This window comes from Hippopotamus amphibius, chromosome 4 (assembly GCF_030028045.1).
Source record: "Hippopotamus amphibius kiboko isolate mHipAmp2 chromosome 4, mHipAmp2.hap2, whole genome shotgun sequence".
In the NCBI taxonomy this organism is placed as follows: Eukaryota; Metazoa; Chordata; class Mammalia; order Artiodactyla; family Hippopotamidae; genus Hippopotamus; species Hippopotamus amphibius.
Window position 1 is genome coordinate 42,267,934 of NC_080189.1, and position 16,831 is coordinate 42,284,764.

Sequence of the window (16,831 nt, forward strand, 5' to 3'; positions counted from 1 at the left end):
CAAAGAATATGTATACACAATGGAATATTATCAGCCATAAGAAAGAATGAATAATGCCACGTGCAGCAACATGGATGGACCCAGAGATTATCATACTAAGTGAAGTCAGTCAGACAGAGACACATATCATATGCTATCACTTAAAGTGGAATCTAAAAAATGATATAAATGAACTTGTTTACAAAACAGAAATAGACTCACAGATGTAAGAAAAATTTTTGGTTATCAAAGGGGATGGGGGGAGAAATTAGTCTGGGATACACATATACACACTACTCTATATAAAATACATAAACAACAAGGACCTACTGTGTAGTGCAAAGAGTTATATTCAATATCTTAAAATAACCAATAATGGAAAAGAATCTGAAAAAGAATATGTATGTGTATATATATATGTATATGTATGTATGTATGTATAACTGAATCACTTTGCTATATACCTGAAACTAGCACAGCATTGTATATTAACTATAATTCAATTCTTAAAAAAAAAAGGAGAACCAAAGAGGTCATGATCTCATACTGATAACGTATTAGCCAGCAAGAAGGGAGGGTAAGTCAGCCCTTCTTATAAGACTAATTGTTAATCAAGTGGTGTATAGGCTCAGCCTCTGTGAAAGAAAGAATCTCCAAATTAGTGACTTAAGATGGAAATGTGCTTTCCTCTCATATAATAAGGTGTGGCGAGAGTCGGAGAAGGGTACCTAGCAGAGGAAAGTCAGGGCAGTCAAGAAGGTCAGGATTTAGCTAATGCTTGACCACCGAGTAGCAATTGATCAATGAAGACAGTGATGGAGGAGGAAAAGTTTGTGACAAGCCTGGAGGTCTGAGGGGCCACAGGTGGTTGAGTGGTGGGAGATGAGCTGGGAGAAGAGGCTGGGACAGTGGGTGGTGCCCCATGGAGGATGATGTGGAATAGCTGCAGTAGCCTGAAGAGCAGCCTTTCCCAAGCCTGGCCCGTCACTGCAGCCATTTAGGGCACTTCTTAAAAAATAAGGATTCTAAGGCCCTGCCGCAAACCTACCCGAACAGGATCCATGTTTTAAAGAAGCTCCCCATGAGATTCTGGGGTACACTTCTGCAGACGGTGGGGGGAGTGTGAGGAGGGAGGGACCCTGGCCAGAGGCTGCAGCACCAACTCAGGTTGGAAGGATAGAAAGAGTGAGGTTTTTTGACAGCTTCTTGGTGTGAGATGAAACAGGAAAAAGAAAAGAAGATCATTTTTATGAGTGAGATCATGGGTTGGAGAGCCCAGCTCAGGCCTGGTCATTAGGTGCCATAGTAACGGCTTCCCCTGTCCTCACCTCTGTAGCTTGACTGTGGGCCTGGGGCTTTTTCTAGACTAAAAGACTGGATTTTACCTCTCAAAACAGGAAAACTATCCCACCTCAGAGAAATGGCAGCCTGACTGCTTCAGAAATGACCAAAACTTAACAAAATCCAATGATGGTATCTCAAGAGAGGACTTTTATGATATGCACCCTTTGTTGCCTGTTTCTGGCCCTCAGAGGAGTTATTTTTTCTGTTAGTCAAAGAATCTTTTTCATTGGCCCCACGAAAGATTGATTTGTGTTCTTTGACTAAGAACATGACATGTTGAACTCTCGTTTTCTCTCTTTTATGAACTTGGATACAGTTCTCCAATTTCTCTGGGAATAATGATGGAAGGAATTGAATTCTGTAGAAAAAGTCCAACTACACAAAGCATTTTCACTGGATATGGGGCAGTTAAGATAAACGCATCCCTCCATTCATTAAATAAATAAATCATGGGGTTAGAGCTTAAATAATAAATAATAGAAAGGGGAAAAGGAAAAAGACTAAAAGGAGCTGACAAGCTAAAAATAAAAAAATAAAAAGAGCTATTTTCAGGCAAAATGATGAAAGATTGTTGCCTGCCATTCTGTCCTCTTTATATTTACTAGTCATATTTGCTAGAATTCTTTATTTGACTATATATCTTCAATGCTCCACAAATTTTTGGACTGGCATAGGGTCAAAGATGAAATGCTACCCACTTCCTCTGAAAATTACTTATTTAGCTCAAGTTGAAGTTTAAATGCGCATTGAATAGACATCCCAGGAGATGAGCCATTATTGTTACTGATCTGTGTATATGTAGTATGTTGTAGGCTACTGACTTCAGAGGTAATTTGTTACATAGCAATAGATAACTGGCATAATTGGTGTTTGGGGTTGGTTGGGGGAGGGGTAGAGTTTGTTGGTATGTAATGTGATGAACTCAGCCTTTAGCACACGGCATAGCCAATGCTTAAATGCTTTTCCCCTGCCCCTCTTCGGCTGCCTCCCTCTTACTAACCTCACAGGACTTACATTGGATATCATTTCTTTCAAGCGTCCTCCCCCAAATCTCCACACGTGGAATAGGTATCCTTTCGATTACCCTGGCCTTTTGATCAATACCACTAGCAGCTAACTTTTACTGAGCCCTTACAAGTTAAAACTTTGGGCAAAGATTATCTTTTCTAATCCTCTCAACCACCCAGTGATATAGATGCTGTTATTTGTCCATCCTATAGATAAGGAACTGAGTGAGACGTAGAGAAGTTAAGGGACGTCTTCCAGGTTCCTCAGCTAGGAAGTGTTTATTTCCAGTGCCCCTCCAGACTGTGAGATCCACAAACAAGGCACAGTGGTCAACAGATTGCCAGGCTGGCACTTGCTGTGTTTCTCTCTTGCTCTCTGTATTTAATGAATTATAGGGCCACAGGGACCTCAACAGCAGACTCATCTCGTTGCACATGAGATTCTAAAGTTTACAAATCCAATTCAGAGTTACATTATGTTCTTGAAGTTGTCTATATCAAAGCATTAGCTGCCTGGTCTAGTTAAGCCTGAGATGACAGAGGTAGAAACCCGATGATATATTATCTCCTTGTTCTCCCAGAACTTCATCTGCCAGGCCCTGCTGGAATATATACGTGCAGAGCAGCCAGGTGCACTGCTCTCTGTGGCCGCCTTTCCCCAGCACGTGTCAGGCCACAAGAGGCCCTGGGAACGTGAGTGGCGTGTGTATGGAGGTGTCTGTGTAGGGTCCACAATCATTTCAGCATTTATCCCCCAAACACTCATTCTCATTCTTTACAAGTTATGCATGGCTTCCATAAAAGAGAAACATGGAAGAGGAAAAGTTGGAGGCAACTTTAGAGTCATCTCTAGGTCTCTAAACTTTTTACCCGAGGCAGTGTCTGAGAGACCATCCCCACAGCAGGCAACCAGGAAGCCTCATTTTCAACAACTAGCAAACCCAGCTTAGCCAATGTTGTGATTCCAGGAGATCTAGCAGCTTAAGGGAAAAGCAAGGACCAGATACAAGAGGGCTATTAAAAGCTGAGGACATGAGGGGCCCTGCCTGCTCCAAGCCTCTCCTTTCCTAGTTCCACCAGAACCTGGGTCCAAATCCCAGCCTCCCTATTCACCAGCTCTGTGACTTTGGCTAGTTATCCAAACTCCCTCTAAGTTCTCTTTGCAGTAGTTTTTCTGGGCCCTGCTGCCCAGTGTAAGGAATTCTTCCACCGACAGAAAACACAGAAATCTTCCGCGGACCAGAACCAGTGACAGGAGGTGCCATCTTAAAAGGGCCTTTTTCAGCATTTCTAAGGTTGCGGCATTGGGTACTTGTTCTTGTTTAAGAGGTAGTATCTGGCTTCTGATGCCTGGTAGCTGCTCAAAAAGTGTTTGTGGAATAGAGAGGGAGGAAGACTAAGCCCTGCCTCACAGAGTCGTTGGATGAAGTTGAGTGTAAGTTTCCTGTCTCGGAAACTTGATATTATGTTCCCTTCCCCACCCTGGCTTAAAATGCAAATGTTACCTGGGAAACAGCACATTCAAGCACCAAAAACGGGTGTACCTTCGTTTATAGGATTTATTCACATAGCAAAGCCTAAAGAACGGGACCAGAACATGTGTGTGAGAATCAAGGAAGACCCTTAAAGTTTCATAATTTGGTATTCCTATAAGAAAAGACACTAAGGCGGGGAGCGGGGGTGAGGCGTGGCCTGCCAAGGCAGGAGGTAGTGGGGTAGCACTGTGGGATGAAAAGGCGAGAGAAAAGCCTCACCTGCGCCACCTGCAGGACAGATGAAATAACGGCAGACCAAACAGGACTGGCCGTGTTCTGGATGAATGCTCAGCAGGTAGCCGTTGTCTCTGATTCCCAGACCGAGAGACCCTTGCTCCATTATCAAAAGGCCAACAACAAAACCTCTTTGCTTTGAGAGTTTAGTTCCTGGGAAATAAGCTTTTTAAAAGACTTTTTAAACTGATGATGGTATCTTTCACATCTTTTTCCCAACAGCAGGTAACTGCAGATTCCTCCAAGTGATTTTGTACTATTTGAAAATATAGTCAATTTAGGTCTAACTCATTTAAGAGTATTCAAAAAGGGAATACACTGTGCAAGGCATTGCTTCATGGGGAGGGCTCAAATATAAACAGTGAAATAAAGGTACCAAGAATATTCCCTTTGTCATTCATTGAAGGGCTGGCAGAACCAGACGAATGCGTGGTGGGTGTCATTATTCTCTTTCTCTCACTTAAGATGGCTTTAAGAAACCCAAAGATAAGTTGCTTGTTGAATCTAGGGCTTAAAATATTCCTAAGCCCAAAATATTTTATATACTAAATATTAATTAAAAATGAGAACCAGTGGGATTTCTCAAAGTATGGAAATACACACACACATACACACACACACAAAGTAAAGTTAAATGAAAATATTACACAAAAATGGTATACACTTGCCAGTTATGACATAAAACATTTTTATGTCATTGATAAAATCAGAAGAAAATTTGAAGCAATGCAGTAGTTTATTTAATACTCATTGAGTTTCTGATGCTGTTTACAAGTTTGGAAAAATTTTTAGTAAATATTGTCTTTCCACATATGTACATTTAAGGTACATTTAAGATGAGTTTCCTGAGAACATAAATGCTCAAGAGGAATAAGCAGGAGTTGATGAGGGAGATCTTAATTTGCATTTTCCTGCCTTAAATGCCTGAAATATCTTGAGTATAATGTTGCGTGAATAAGGCTTTTAGTGTTTAATGTGATATGACTTAAACATTCTCTTTTTGCTAGGGTCTATAAAACTTTTGCTATTAATGACTGTTACTTCTCATTTTTATCTATCAAATTTACTAAGGAAGAAAAAATATGCTGAGGCTTCCATTTGTCTGCTCAAATCTTCTCTATTATCTGGCAATAAAACCTGGGACAATCTGCTTGGAAAGGGAGATACTAGGTGATCCATCCTAAATATGATGCTTTACAAAGTGTAGGGCTTCTGCTTGACAACCTGCTTCTCTCACTGTCTTTTGATCCTCCCAACAGTCTTGTTGAAGAAGATAGGGTAATAATCAGAGACATCAGAACTGGAACACTGGTAAAGCTACATTTTCCTTGATTTTGCACAGCTAGTAGCGGTAAAACCTTGCCATAACACCATAAGTGAAGCCTAAAATATGTAATCAGGAAAACACAGATTTGCATTTTTTCAAAGTTAATCAAATAACCAGGATACACTTATGCAGTTGACCTTCCTGGGCCTTCAAGGGCTCAAATTATGGGATGCAAATCCACCCAAGGTCCCAGCTGTAATTCAGAACCAGCTGCTGTCCACTCCTGGTGGGGATGATTCCAGGGCTGGTGAGCGCTTCTTGGAAAGCAGAGTCCAGGATTCTCCCAGGTAGTTGAGACCATTTCTTCAGGTTGATCCAGAGAGATTGAGCTGGGAGAATTCTGGGGACATAGAGACCCCGCTTCTCAAGATAGGGTTGCTGGCCATTTCCTCATCCGTCCTACGCCTTTTCTTCCCCCACCAGGGGGATAAATTTTTTTTACCCACCCCTGATTGAGAATGGTGGCTGCATGAAGCATAGAACCCATTTCCAGTATATCATATCCAAACCATGAAGTTTTACTGTATTTGTAGAGCCAGACATAGAAGTCAGATCTCCTAATTTCTAGAGTAGAGCCCTTTCCCCATTTTGCTGGCACACTTCAGAACTACCATCCCTGCCGTAGTTATTCCAGGCTGCAGAGGGTATCAGACACACCTCCCTATGTCAGCAGAGTTCTTGCCTAACTCCTTCTTCTGAAAAGGAGAGCAGATCCACCCAGAATTAGAAGCCTAGTTCCAACCCAGTTTCCCAAATTTGGGGTTGTCATTGTGCAGATGACTGAGCAAAAGATGAGAGAATAGTATGGGGGAGTGTTGTATCATTCTTTTAGGTTTTAACATGTTTTTACAGGTTGCTAACTTACTTCACACAGCTCATAAATTCTGCCTGCATCTCTCAAACCACTTGCTTTCTCACTATCTCTACTTAACACATCTTATGAGTTTCATCTATCCTATTTGTTTTTCTTGTCTTCTCCAGCAGAATTGAATATTCTCAAATCCTACAGCAAACACACATTGTAAGCAGAAAGACCTAGGGAAAAAAATAAGATTAAAAAAAAACAGAGAAAACATTTGATTTATAGTGTCAGGTGGAACAGAAACTAAAAGAGAGTTTCTGCTCAAAACTCCACCATTACCATGGTGGAGTTTTGAGCAGAAAGTCCTGGGTGCTTCCTGCTAAGGGGGGACAAAGTGCCAGTCACTGGAATTGCATGGTCCTCCAGGACTTACTGGGAAACTCCTTTCCATGAGTTTGTTTCTGCTCCTTTGACAGGAATAAATAAAAAACACAGATGTATCCCAAGAAGCCATCCTTCTTGACCAGCTCCCATCCACTTCCAGCCCCCACTGTGCTGGAAATCACACTTGGAATAAGAATAAGGCTGGAGACCTTGGGATTGGTATGTGCAAGGAGGAGGTAATTGAGGAAAGGGGAGTGAAGGAAGCTCACAGAGCCATGGAAAAGAGTGCAGGGCACCATGGGATAACCTCTGCATGTGGAATATATTTGTTATATGACTTACTTTGAGAAGTCAGCACAATAGAAGGGTTTACATCTTGGACCCCTGAATCACAAGAACTATAAGCAAATTGTCCAATTCAGGCCAGGTCCTCGTTTTCTAGGGCTGCCACAGCAAAGTACCACAAACTGGGTGGCATAAAACCACAGAAATTCATTCTCATAGTTCTGGAGGCCAGAAGTTGGAGATCAAGATGTCAGCAGGATGGTTGGTTCCTCCTGAGGAATCTGAGAGAGAATGTGTTCCATGCCTTTTTTCTAGCTTCCGGTAACCACTGGCAACCCTTGGTGTTCCTTGGCTTGTGGAAGCATCACTCCACTCTCTGCTTTCCTCTTCACGTGGTCTTCCCCCAGTATCCGTGTCTCTTCTTCCTCTTCTTATAAGATCCCCTAGTCATATTGGACTAGGAACCCTTCCTCCTCCAACCTCATTTTAACGAATTACATCTGCAATGACCCAATTACAAATAAAGTCACATTCTGAGATGTCGATGGTTAGGCCTTCAACCCAACTTTTGGGGGAACACAGTCAACAAGTAACAGTACAAAATTGAGAAATACAAATTTTATTTTATTTCTTTTGAGTACTCATTCTCTGTATGATAGCAGGAACTATCACACACTCTGACAGTAGGAAGAATGAGTAGATTTGATTATAAGTTATATACATACAAATAATACAAAGTGTTAATAGCAGTTATCTCGTAATAGCTATTTGTTGAGGGGAGGTGATGGGGGACTTTCATTTCCACGTTGTAAATTACTATAATGTTTGAATTTTTATAACAAGCACATACTACTTTTTAATGAGAGAAAACAGTAAAGGTACATTTTTGAATGGTTAAGGAGAGAGAAATGTGGCTTTTCCTTCCCTCATAGCCTCCAGATTCAGATTCTCTTTAGGAGACAAGATAAGGATCATCGTGGGTGAGAAAGTGAGAGGGAGCAGGACCATAGTCCTCCTGAAAAGTCATACTCAGTACTACAATTGCCTTGATGTGATTTGTCTTTAGGCATTATCTTTAATTTCTTTTTCATTTTAAAATAAGATTGGAGGTGGACTTGAGGCTTTTCTGTTCATGCAGAGGGGGCATGGGTTTTCAAGGTTGAGAAACACAGGGCACATGGAAGAGATGACACTCTTTCCTGAGATAAACTACTACCTGCTGCCAGGCATCAAGGTTTCCGGTCAGCCAAGGCCAACAGGGATCATTGCCTTTCAGGGATTTTATCCAAACTGGGATTCCCAGGTAAAACACAGGACACCCAGTTAATTTGAATTTAGATACACAGCAAATTTTTTTTAAGTATAAGGGTGTTCCAAATATTGCCCAGGACACACTAATACTAAAAATTATTCCCTGTTTAATTTCAATTCAATTTTTTGCATATTCATTTTTTAATTGTGGTAAAATAAACATAACATAAAATTTGCCATCTTACCATTTTTAAACATATTGTTCAGTAGCTTTAAGTATATTCACATTGTTATACAACCAACCTCCAGAACTTTTCATCTTGCAAAACTGAAGCTCTCTACCCATTAAATAGCAACTCCCCATTTCCTCTCCCCGCAGTCCCTGAAACCAGCATTCTACTTTCTGTCTCTCTGAATTTGACCACTCTTGATACCTCATACAAATAGAACCATGCAGTATATGTCTTTTTGTGACTGGCTTCTTTCACGTAACATAATTTCCTCAAGGTTCATCCATGTTGTAACATGTGTCAGAATTTCCTTCTGTTTTAAGACTGAATAGTATTCTGCTGAATGTATATACCACATTTTGTTTATAGAACAAAAAAGTTTAACTGGGCATCTGTATTTTTATTTGCTAAATCTGGCAACCCTATTCTGAACATGTCAGTGTAGATAAGCTTTCTCTAGGAATTAGACCAGAGGAGGAGGAACAATTAGGAGACATAGCTGGCACATTTTTCTTCTGTGATTTTGCACAAGTCATAGAATGTGGTTCAAAGGAATTCTAATCTTGTCAGCACTCCATGTCTGGAGTTCTTGAACAGGAGTCTGTGAAAGAGGTGCAGGAGTTCTGTGAACCCCTTGAAATCATAGGCCATGTTGAGTATATGTGCATCTTCATGAAGAAAGGAACCACAAGTAGGTATTTCAAAGGTGTCTGAGGACCCCCACCCACCCAAGGAGGTCAGGAGGCACCATCCTAATGACTGAAGGCATAGCTTTGAACTCAGGGAGGGCATTTTTGCTGGAGGCTTGGGTATTATTATTTTCCAAACAATCAATTCTCTGATTGTCTAGCCTTAAAAATGGAAAAATCTCAGAAATTAAAGAGTGGAAAGTTTGCTAGTCTACTGAAGCATCTCTCTCAAATGAGGGATGATTATGAATGCCATGCTTTCTACATTTTTCCCAGGAGCTGAATGGAAGCCAGTTCATGAATGATGCTGATCTTTGTGAATTTCCTGATGATGGTTAACCTTAAGAGGCATATGCTTTAAATGCAAAGGCCCTTAAAGAAAGAGATTAAGAAAGAGTAAGAGAAAGGCAGACAGAGAGCAATGCCTGCGCAATAGATAATCTTACTCCTTATAGGAAACAAGTGATCATTTTGATAATTACTACATTATTTTTCCTTTAGCACTCCTTCTCCAATTTACCAATGGCTCTTACCAATGAGCTCGACTGGCCCCAAGTCTCTGGCACTACTGGATTTCTGGACTCCACTAGTGGGTATGTATGTTTGCACACCCTCAAACATTTCAATATGCCTATGTAAGGAAACAACAGGAGGTGAGGCTTGTTCCCGAGATGTTGAAATGAGAATTATTAGAAATTGCTTCTAGAACATGAGTGACATACAACAAACCCACCACTGATATAGAGTCTATTGTGCAGTGAAGTGTCATGCAAATTAAATTTTATCCGTGCTGGCAAGGAGGGAGTATTCCTGCTCAGGGGCTCTAGAGTTGACCTCTGATGAAAAATACTCAAGCACATCACTAAATTTTTCTGACTCAAGACACAAAGAAGTTTACTTGCTTACTCTCATATACTAACATTTTAAAAGGTAATAGGCAAGTCTCCAGGTCCTAGAATCATCCTGGCTTTAATGCTCTGGATTTAAAAGTAGAGACGATGCATGGCCAGTCTGAGTGACACACAAACCCAGTGTGCTATGTGTGCTTGGGTGTTGACTCGGGGCCTGGAGAGAGCCATTTATGTTTAGAGCACTTCATTTTTTTATTGAATAGAGGACATCGCATATCATGAATAATTTATTGTTACCTTTACTCACTCATTTTAAAAATACTTATTAAATACTTACTACCTAATTAGGCACAGATGCTATAGATATTTCAAAGATAAATAAGGTTCATCCTGTCTCTGCAGTCAACTATAATCAAGGAGGGCAGGGACTTCCCTGGTGGCTCAGTGGTTACGAACCCACCTGCCAACGCAGGGCACATGGGTTTGAGCCATGATCCAGAAAGATCCCACATGCCTCAGAGCAACTAAGCTTGTGTGCCACAACTACTGAGCCTAGAGCTCGTGCTCCGCAACAAGAGAAGCCACCACAATGAGAAGCCCAAGCACTCCAACAAAGGGTAGCCCCTACTCACCGCAACTAGAGAAAGCTCACACACAGCAATGAAGATCCAACACAGCCAAAAATAAGTTAAATAATTAATTAACTTTTAAAAAAATCAAGGAGGGCAGAAGAGACAAATGTGCAAACAATGATAATACCAGTTAGATGTGCCAAAAGACAGCTGTCAACACACAGCTACCTGGGCCAATGGAAGAAGAATTCGTGGAAATGGTCAACAGCCACCTCCTTTTGGGGGTGTTAGGCAAAGGCCCCAAACCCAAAAGGACTTAGGAGACTGGGGCAATGAAAAAGGTAGAGACGAAGCTAGAAAAGATAACCAAACTTCAGGAAATCGCACTCATATTTATGTAGAAATCATAATTTCCCTTATAAGGGAAAGTAGAAGACATGTTTTCATGTTTAGGTGTAGATTTTTCAAGTTCAATCATGTAAAAAAATTAGGTTAGTCCTTGTCATTAGCATAACAATACTTACAGTATTATAAATAGAGATAGTAGGAAGTAACCTTCATGAGGCATCCCCTACATGCCAAGCACTGTACTGAGAGTCATTTAGAGATTTTTCTCATTTCATCTCTTTGTGAGGTGAGTGGTATTGTTTTCTGCATTTCAAAGCTGAGGAATCTAAGGGCTAAGTAGGTAGGCTAAGAAACTCGACCAAAGCCACACCTGAATAAGAAGCTGTAGGATCTTCTGTCATGGAACCTGGTGTTGTATTGTACCAGAGAATAATTTGGTAAGTCAAGGCACTCCTAACTCATGACTTCCAACCTTTATGTGCTGTTTTCATTCTACCTGCAGGAACGTGGCCCTCTTTAGCCACTTTCTCTTTGTTTGAGAGTGTAGCTCTAGGATGAGGAGATGACCAAGAACCAAAGACGCCCACCCCACGTGGAGAGCTGGCATGCATTGTTTCAGACGTTGATCCTGTGCCTGTTGTCACTTCCTAGGGCCCCCATACCCCCAGTGGTCTGGGTCCCTGAGCCCCTTCCACAGGCCCTCTTTCCTCAGCTGCAGTTGTTGTGGGCTTTGTCACCTGGAACATGTCCAGAGATAGCCCGGCTGAAGCAGCGTTCTGGACAACAGTCTTGTTTATCTCCCCACTGTCAACATCAAAACTGAGACAATATTACTTAAGTACCCACGCGATCCAGCTATCTATGTGTAAAAGTACCTGGAAATTTCTCTAAGTCCAGACTCTTATGACAATAACAAAAGGAGTTCGTGATGAATGAGAAACGGGTACAGTTTACCGTACTTTTAATGGAAGCTTAAATTTACATATGAACCTCACCTTTTGCCCCAAAGCCTCATGAAGTTGCCATTGAAGAGTTACCAGTCTGATGTTTAAGATTAATTATTAAATAGTTTAAACCTTCACTGGAGACACTCAAAGAATGAAAGGGGAATCCATTCTCATGTGCAGCTAACATGCTGAAAACTTGTTTCCTCGTCTTTTTCCACTTACAGCTCATACCCACCAATAGTTGCCCCACGTCTCCTAAATCTAATTTTCCAAAAGTTTCCACCCAAACTTAGCACCTGCTCCCAAGCAGACTCTGTTCAGTTGCTTTCAGTTTTTGCTGGGCAGTGGCAGTGGGAGCCAGTGTCCCTCTCCTTTTCTGCATCTATTCTGTCCTCAGACCAGAGGGTTCCTCCTTCATCAATGTGGAATCCTGCCAGCTCACCAATCCCATTGCAGTTTCCACCCATCATCCCATCACAGCCCAGCAGGCAGACAGATCTTCCTTAGGAGAAAGGCAGTAGGGTGAAAGGGATAGGAAAAGTTGTGAGTCTTCAGACACAAATGGTTTATAATTCTTATGAGGGCTCCGCAGAGAGATTCTCAACCCACGGCACAAAGGAAGGAACCACCTAGGTGCGGCTTATGTGAAAATCATCTCTATTCTGAGCTAGTCTATGCTGACTTAGCACCTTCTTGTATTAGGCTCTGTATTGCTGTTTACAAAACAGTCTGCAACTTGCTCGACGTTGACTCTAAGCATTGTCCTTACCGGCTGTATTTCCAAGGAGGTACGCACCTCAGCTGATTGGCCACCTGCCCTGCAGGGCTTTTTTCCTCTGTACATTTGTAGAGGCCCAAGTTATCTAGTCATCTCTCTCTTACTGCTGGTTTGCCACCTGTTTCTGTGTACTGTGCCTGTGTTCTCTGCCATTTAGCTGGAATGGGGAAGAATATATTTAACTCCTTTTGATAGAAAAGAAAATTCTCTGTCTGGAATCAGAATTGCAATGGATCCTCCATTAAGCAAAAACACAGCAGCGTAACAGTCCTTGTGTGTCACCATTCAGTATGTCCCTTGCAGCAGTAGCTGCTGTTAAACTATCTCATATACTCTCATGCAAATTATACCTGCAGATAACCTGTGCTAGACCAATCTCCTTAAAAGAACAAAGAGTTATGAAATGTGTAAAAATTACTAAAGAGAGATTGGCATAGGATGGGGGTCCTCTTCTGGTAGAATCAGGAGAATAGATAGAATATTGAGCTAGAAGCAGCGTTTGTGAGAGATGTGGCAGCTGCCGTAGGTGTTTTGAGCAATGTCCCTTTGAGTCCAAATGCTTATCAACATGGATAGAATTTGTGGATTTCTCTGTTCAGCTGGATCTTGGAACGTGCCTCCTGTTATCTGTGATCAGCCTCATACTTTGGGCATTAACAGTGTTCTTTGGGAAATGCACCTTTGAAAGCAAAAAGATGTCGTTTGGAAGAGAAGATAGTTGCTTTCCTTTCCTTCTTCCATTATGCCCTCTATCCCCTCAAAGTTTAATATCTCCTTTATGAGGTGAGTGTAACTAACTGAAATGACATGCATGTATTAAAAGAGAAACTTAACTACCTAGTTCTACAAATCTTTACATCCTTCAGTTGAGTCAACCTTAATAAAATCTGTTCTCTTGATTCTCAGGCTTCGGAAAATTCAAAAAGTAATATCCCTTAAAACCATGTGCTTTCTGAAAGAAATTGAGTAGGTAAAAGGCAAAAACAAAAAACAAAACCACCCTCTGTGAGGTTGGCAGCTTGGGGGCTGGCACCCTGACAATAGGGAGAACTCTGAGAAGAAAAAAGTATTTTTTAAAGCTTAAAATTAGTTATTTGTCTTCAGATCACTTTCAAAAGCAATTAATGTAACAGGAAAATCCTATTTAGGTTAAAGAAGCCAAGGCCCAGTAACCCATGCAGAAGGATAAAAAAACAATACCAAAACTTCTGGAAGGAAGAACTTCTTGTTTAAAAGCAAGATATAAATAGATGAGGGAGATTAAGAGGTACAAACTTCCAGTTGCAGAATAAATAAGTCACAGGAATGAAGAGAACAGCATGGGAAATGCAGTCAATATCCTTGTTTAGTGATAGATGGGAAATAGACTTATGGTGATCACTGAAATGCATAAAAATATCGAATCACTATGTTGTGTATCAGGATCTAACAGAGTGTTATAGGTCAATTATGCTTCGGAAACAAACAAACAAACAAAAGAAAAAGATCAGATTTGTGGTTAGCAGAGGGGAGGGGGAGGGGGAATTGGATGAAGACAGTCAAAAGGTACAAAGGTAAAAACTTACCGTTATAAGATAAATAAGTACTAAGGAGTAATTTACAAAATGATAAATATAATTAACGCTACTATACATTATATGTGACAGTTGTTAAGAGAGCAAACCCTAAGAGTTATCACAAGGAAAATAAGTTTTTTTACGCAGTATCTGTAAGAGATGACGGATGATCACTAAACTTATTGTAATGACCATTTCATGACGGATGTAAGTCAAATCATCCCATCATACACCTTAAACTTATACGGTGATGTGTGTCAATTATATCTCAATAAAACCAGAGGAACAAAAAAGCAAAATCTAAAATTCCAGAGCACTGTGAGTTTCATGTGGTAGAGTAGGAAGACGTCTGTGTTTACAGGTGAAAGGGTTATCCAAATCCCCTTCTGAACGCGAGGCCAGGAGTCGGTCCAGTCAGTGGAGTTCTGCCTGCCGGGGCTCAATGATAGAGAAGTTCTTCAAAGCTGGGAGGCAGAAGAACAGAGCAACAGTCACAATTTAAAAACAAAAAAGTAAGAGGCTGCAGATAGCCTTTAAAAAGTCACAGAAGCCAAAAGAACCAAAAACGATGACCAAAGTTACCATACGAAGCTAGAGAAATAAGAGTGAGACCAGTGGGTCAACATAAGTGGGTGCAAACTGGATGGACTTTTCTAGAGTAACTGTTGCTCCCTCTGCTTCTGACTTAAATTTGCTATTTTGGGCCAGAAACAGAGCAAATGCTTAGAAAGGATAGACAAAGCCATTGTTATAAGTGGCACAGTAATGCTATTCAAGGACATTTAAACACACATCTTTGATGAGAGGTGTCCCAGAAGCTGAGTGTTAAAGGTTACCTATTCTCTCCAACCCAATAGACATTATATGAAAAGCAGTGTATAACTCCAAACCAAGTCACTTGGGGCATTAAACACATAACATTGGAGAGAAGGGATTTGCAGCTGAGATTTGCTAACCTAAATTCCTGTTTAAAAAAAAAAAGACATGTAAGTACGAAGCACTAATGGGCTTAATAACCTTATTAAATCCATTATTAAAAAATTACATGTGATATAATTGCAAGTGATTAGCCATCTTGTAATTATACTTTGCAAAACAAATAATTAGCCAGAGAGTTGGTCATTTTGAGACTGGGTGAGGCTGATTGGAGTGGGAGATAGTCTGCATCAGTGATTCTCCAAGTGTGGTCCATGGACCCCTGGGGGTGGGTCTCTAAGACCTTTTCAGGGGCTTCACAGGATAAAACTATTTTCACAGCAATGCTAAAATAGTAGTTGCCTTTTGCACCGTGTAGCCATTTGAACCAATTGTGAAAAAGCAATGGCGCATAAAAAACTACTGACATCTGAGCATGAATTAAAGCAGTAGCATCAAACTAAGCTAGTAGTCACTGTGGTCTTCACCTCCACACCTCCTGGATTAAAAAAGGCGGGACATCTTCCCTGGAAAATGTCACTTATAAAGTAGGAAAAAAATCATTAATTTTATTAAAATAAGTACATGATTTTTAATGATTTCATCTGATGAAACGGAACATATGCATAGAGCACTTCTGCTGCATAACAAAATATGACGGTTGTCCTGAGGAAAAGCACTTGTGTGAGGGAGTGGTGAACTGAATTAGTTTTTCATGGAACACCTTTCTTATTGAAAAAGACTGGAAACAAATTATAGTTATTTAGACTTGGATATATGGCAGGTATTATATCTAAAATGAAGGAAATGAGCTTGCCACTTCAAGGAAAACAACTGACAGTCTTGGTTGCCAATCATAAAATTTGAGCTTTCAGAGAAAATTTAGAATTTTTGAAAAGTTGTATCTTCTACTATGAACTTGACAGCTTCTTAATATTCCAGGTCCTTTCTAATGAGATACATGGTGCTAGCAACAAGCATGATTTTTCAATATTGTATCATAAGATGTATCAACATTTGGAACATCTGCAGAACTCACTCAACCAATATTTTCTACATGACCACTGTGTGGTATATGAAATCATGCCTTGGTGAGAGGTCCATTCAAAGTACAAGCTAGATCAATGCACTTGAATGTAACATGGTGCAAAAAGTCCATTTCAGATTCCATGTTGCAACTAATCAGGCTTTAAGAAACAACTGCTTACTGAGTTTTGGTGTAGAATCAAAGAAGGCTATCAGTTGTTATCTAAAAAGGATATTAAAATGTTACTCCCTTTCTATCTAAATGTATATTTAAGACAAGATTTTCTTCATATAATTCCATTAAAAGAACATATCACAACAAACAACGCAGAAGCATATGTGAGAACCCAGCTGTCTTCTATCCACATTGTCAGACCCTAAAGAGATTTGCAAAATGGTAAAATGATGCCTTTCTTCTCACTAATAGGGGGAGGGCTTGGAAAATATTTTTTTTCAGAAAACAAACATTTCATTTATGTCAACATGTAATGGGTTTATTATTATTATTTTAAATGATTAATAACTAAATGATCTTTCAAATTTCTAAGTTTTAATTTCTACTAGGTAAATATTGACAGCTATAACTCACATAAACAAAAGCTCTCTGGCTTCCTCAGCAATTTTAAGAATATAAAGTGGTCCTGAGAGCAAAAATTTGAAAACTTCTGTTACAGGGAAGGCGTGTGAAAAATGTGGCTGAGGACAATGGCTGGAGGAGGCCAACATGTAGAGGTTAGGGAAGAGAAGGAACAGCCCTCAAAGGGGAACGAA

General features: G+C 40.4%; 1 protein-coding gene across 2 annotated transcripts in view; it reads left to right on the forward strand.

Annotated features, from left to right (window-relative positions):
- The window catches only part of AOAH (acyloxyacyl hydrolase), a 163,846-nt gene that overhangs the window by 86,395 nt on the left and 60,620 nt on the right, over positions 1 to 16,831 (forward strand). For both annotated transcript variants that reach the window (XM_057732690.1, XM_057732692.1), the window contains one exon: positions 9,569 to 9,660. In XM_057732690.1, coding sequence (XP_057588673.1) covers positions 9,569 to 9,660 — 92 coding nt within the window. The remainder of the gene's footprint in view (positions 1 to 9,568; positions 9,661 to 16,831) is intronic.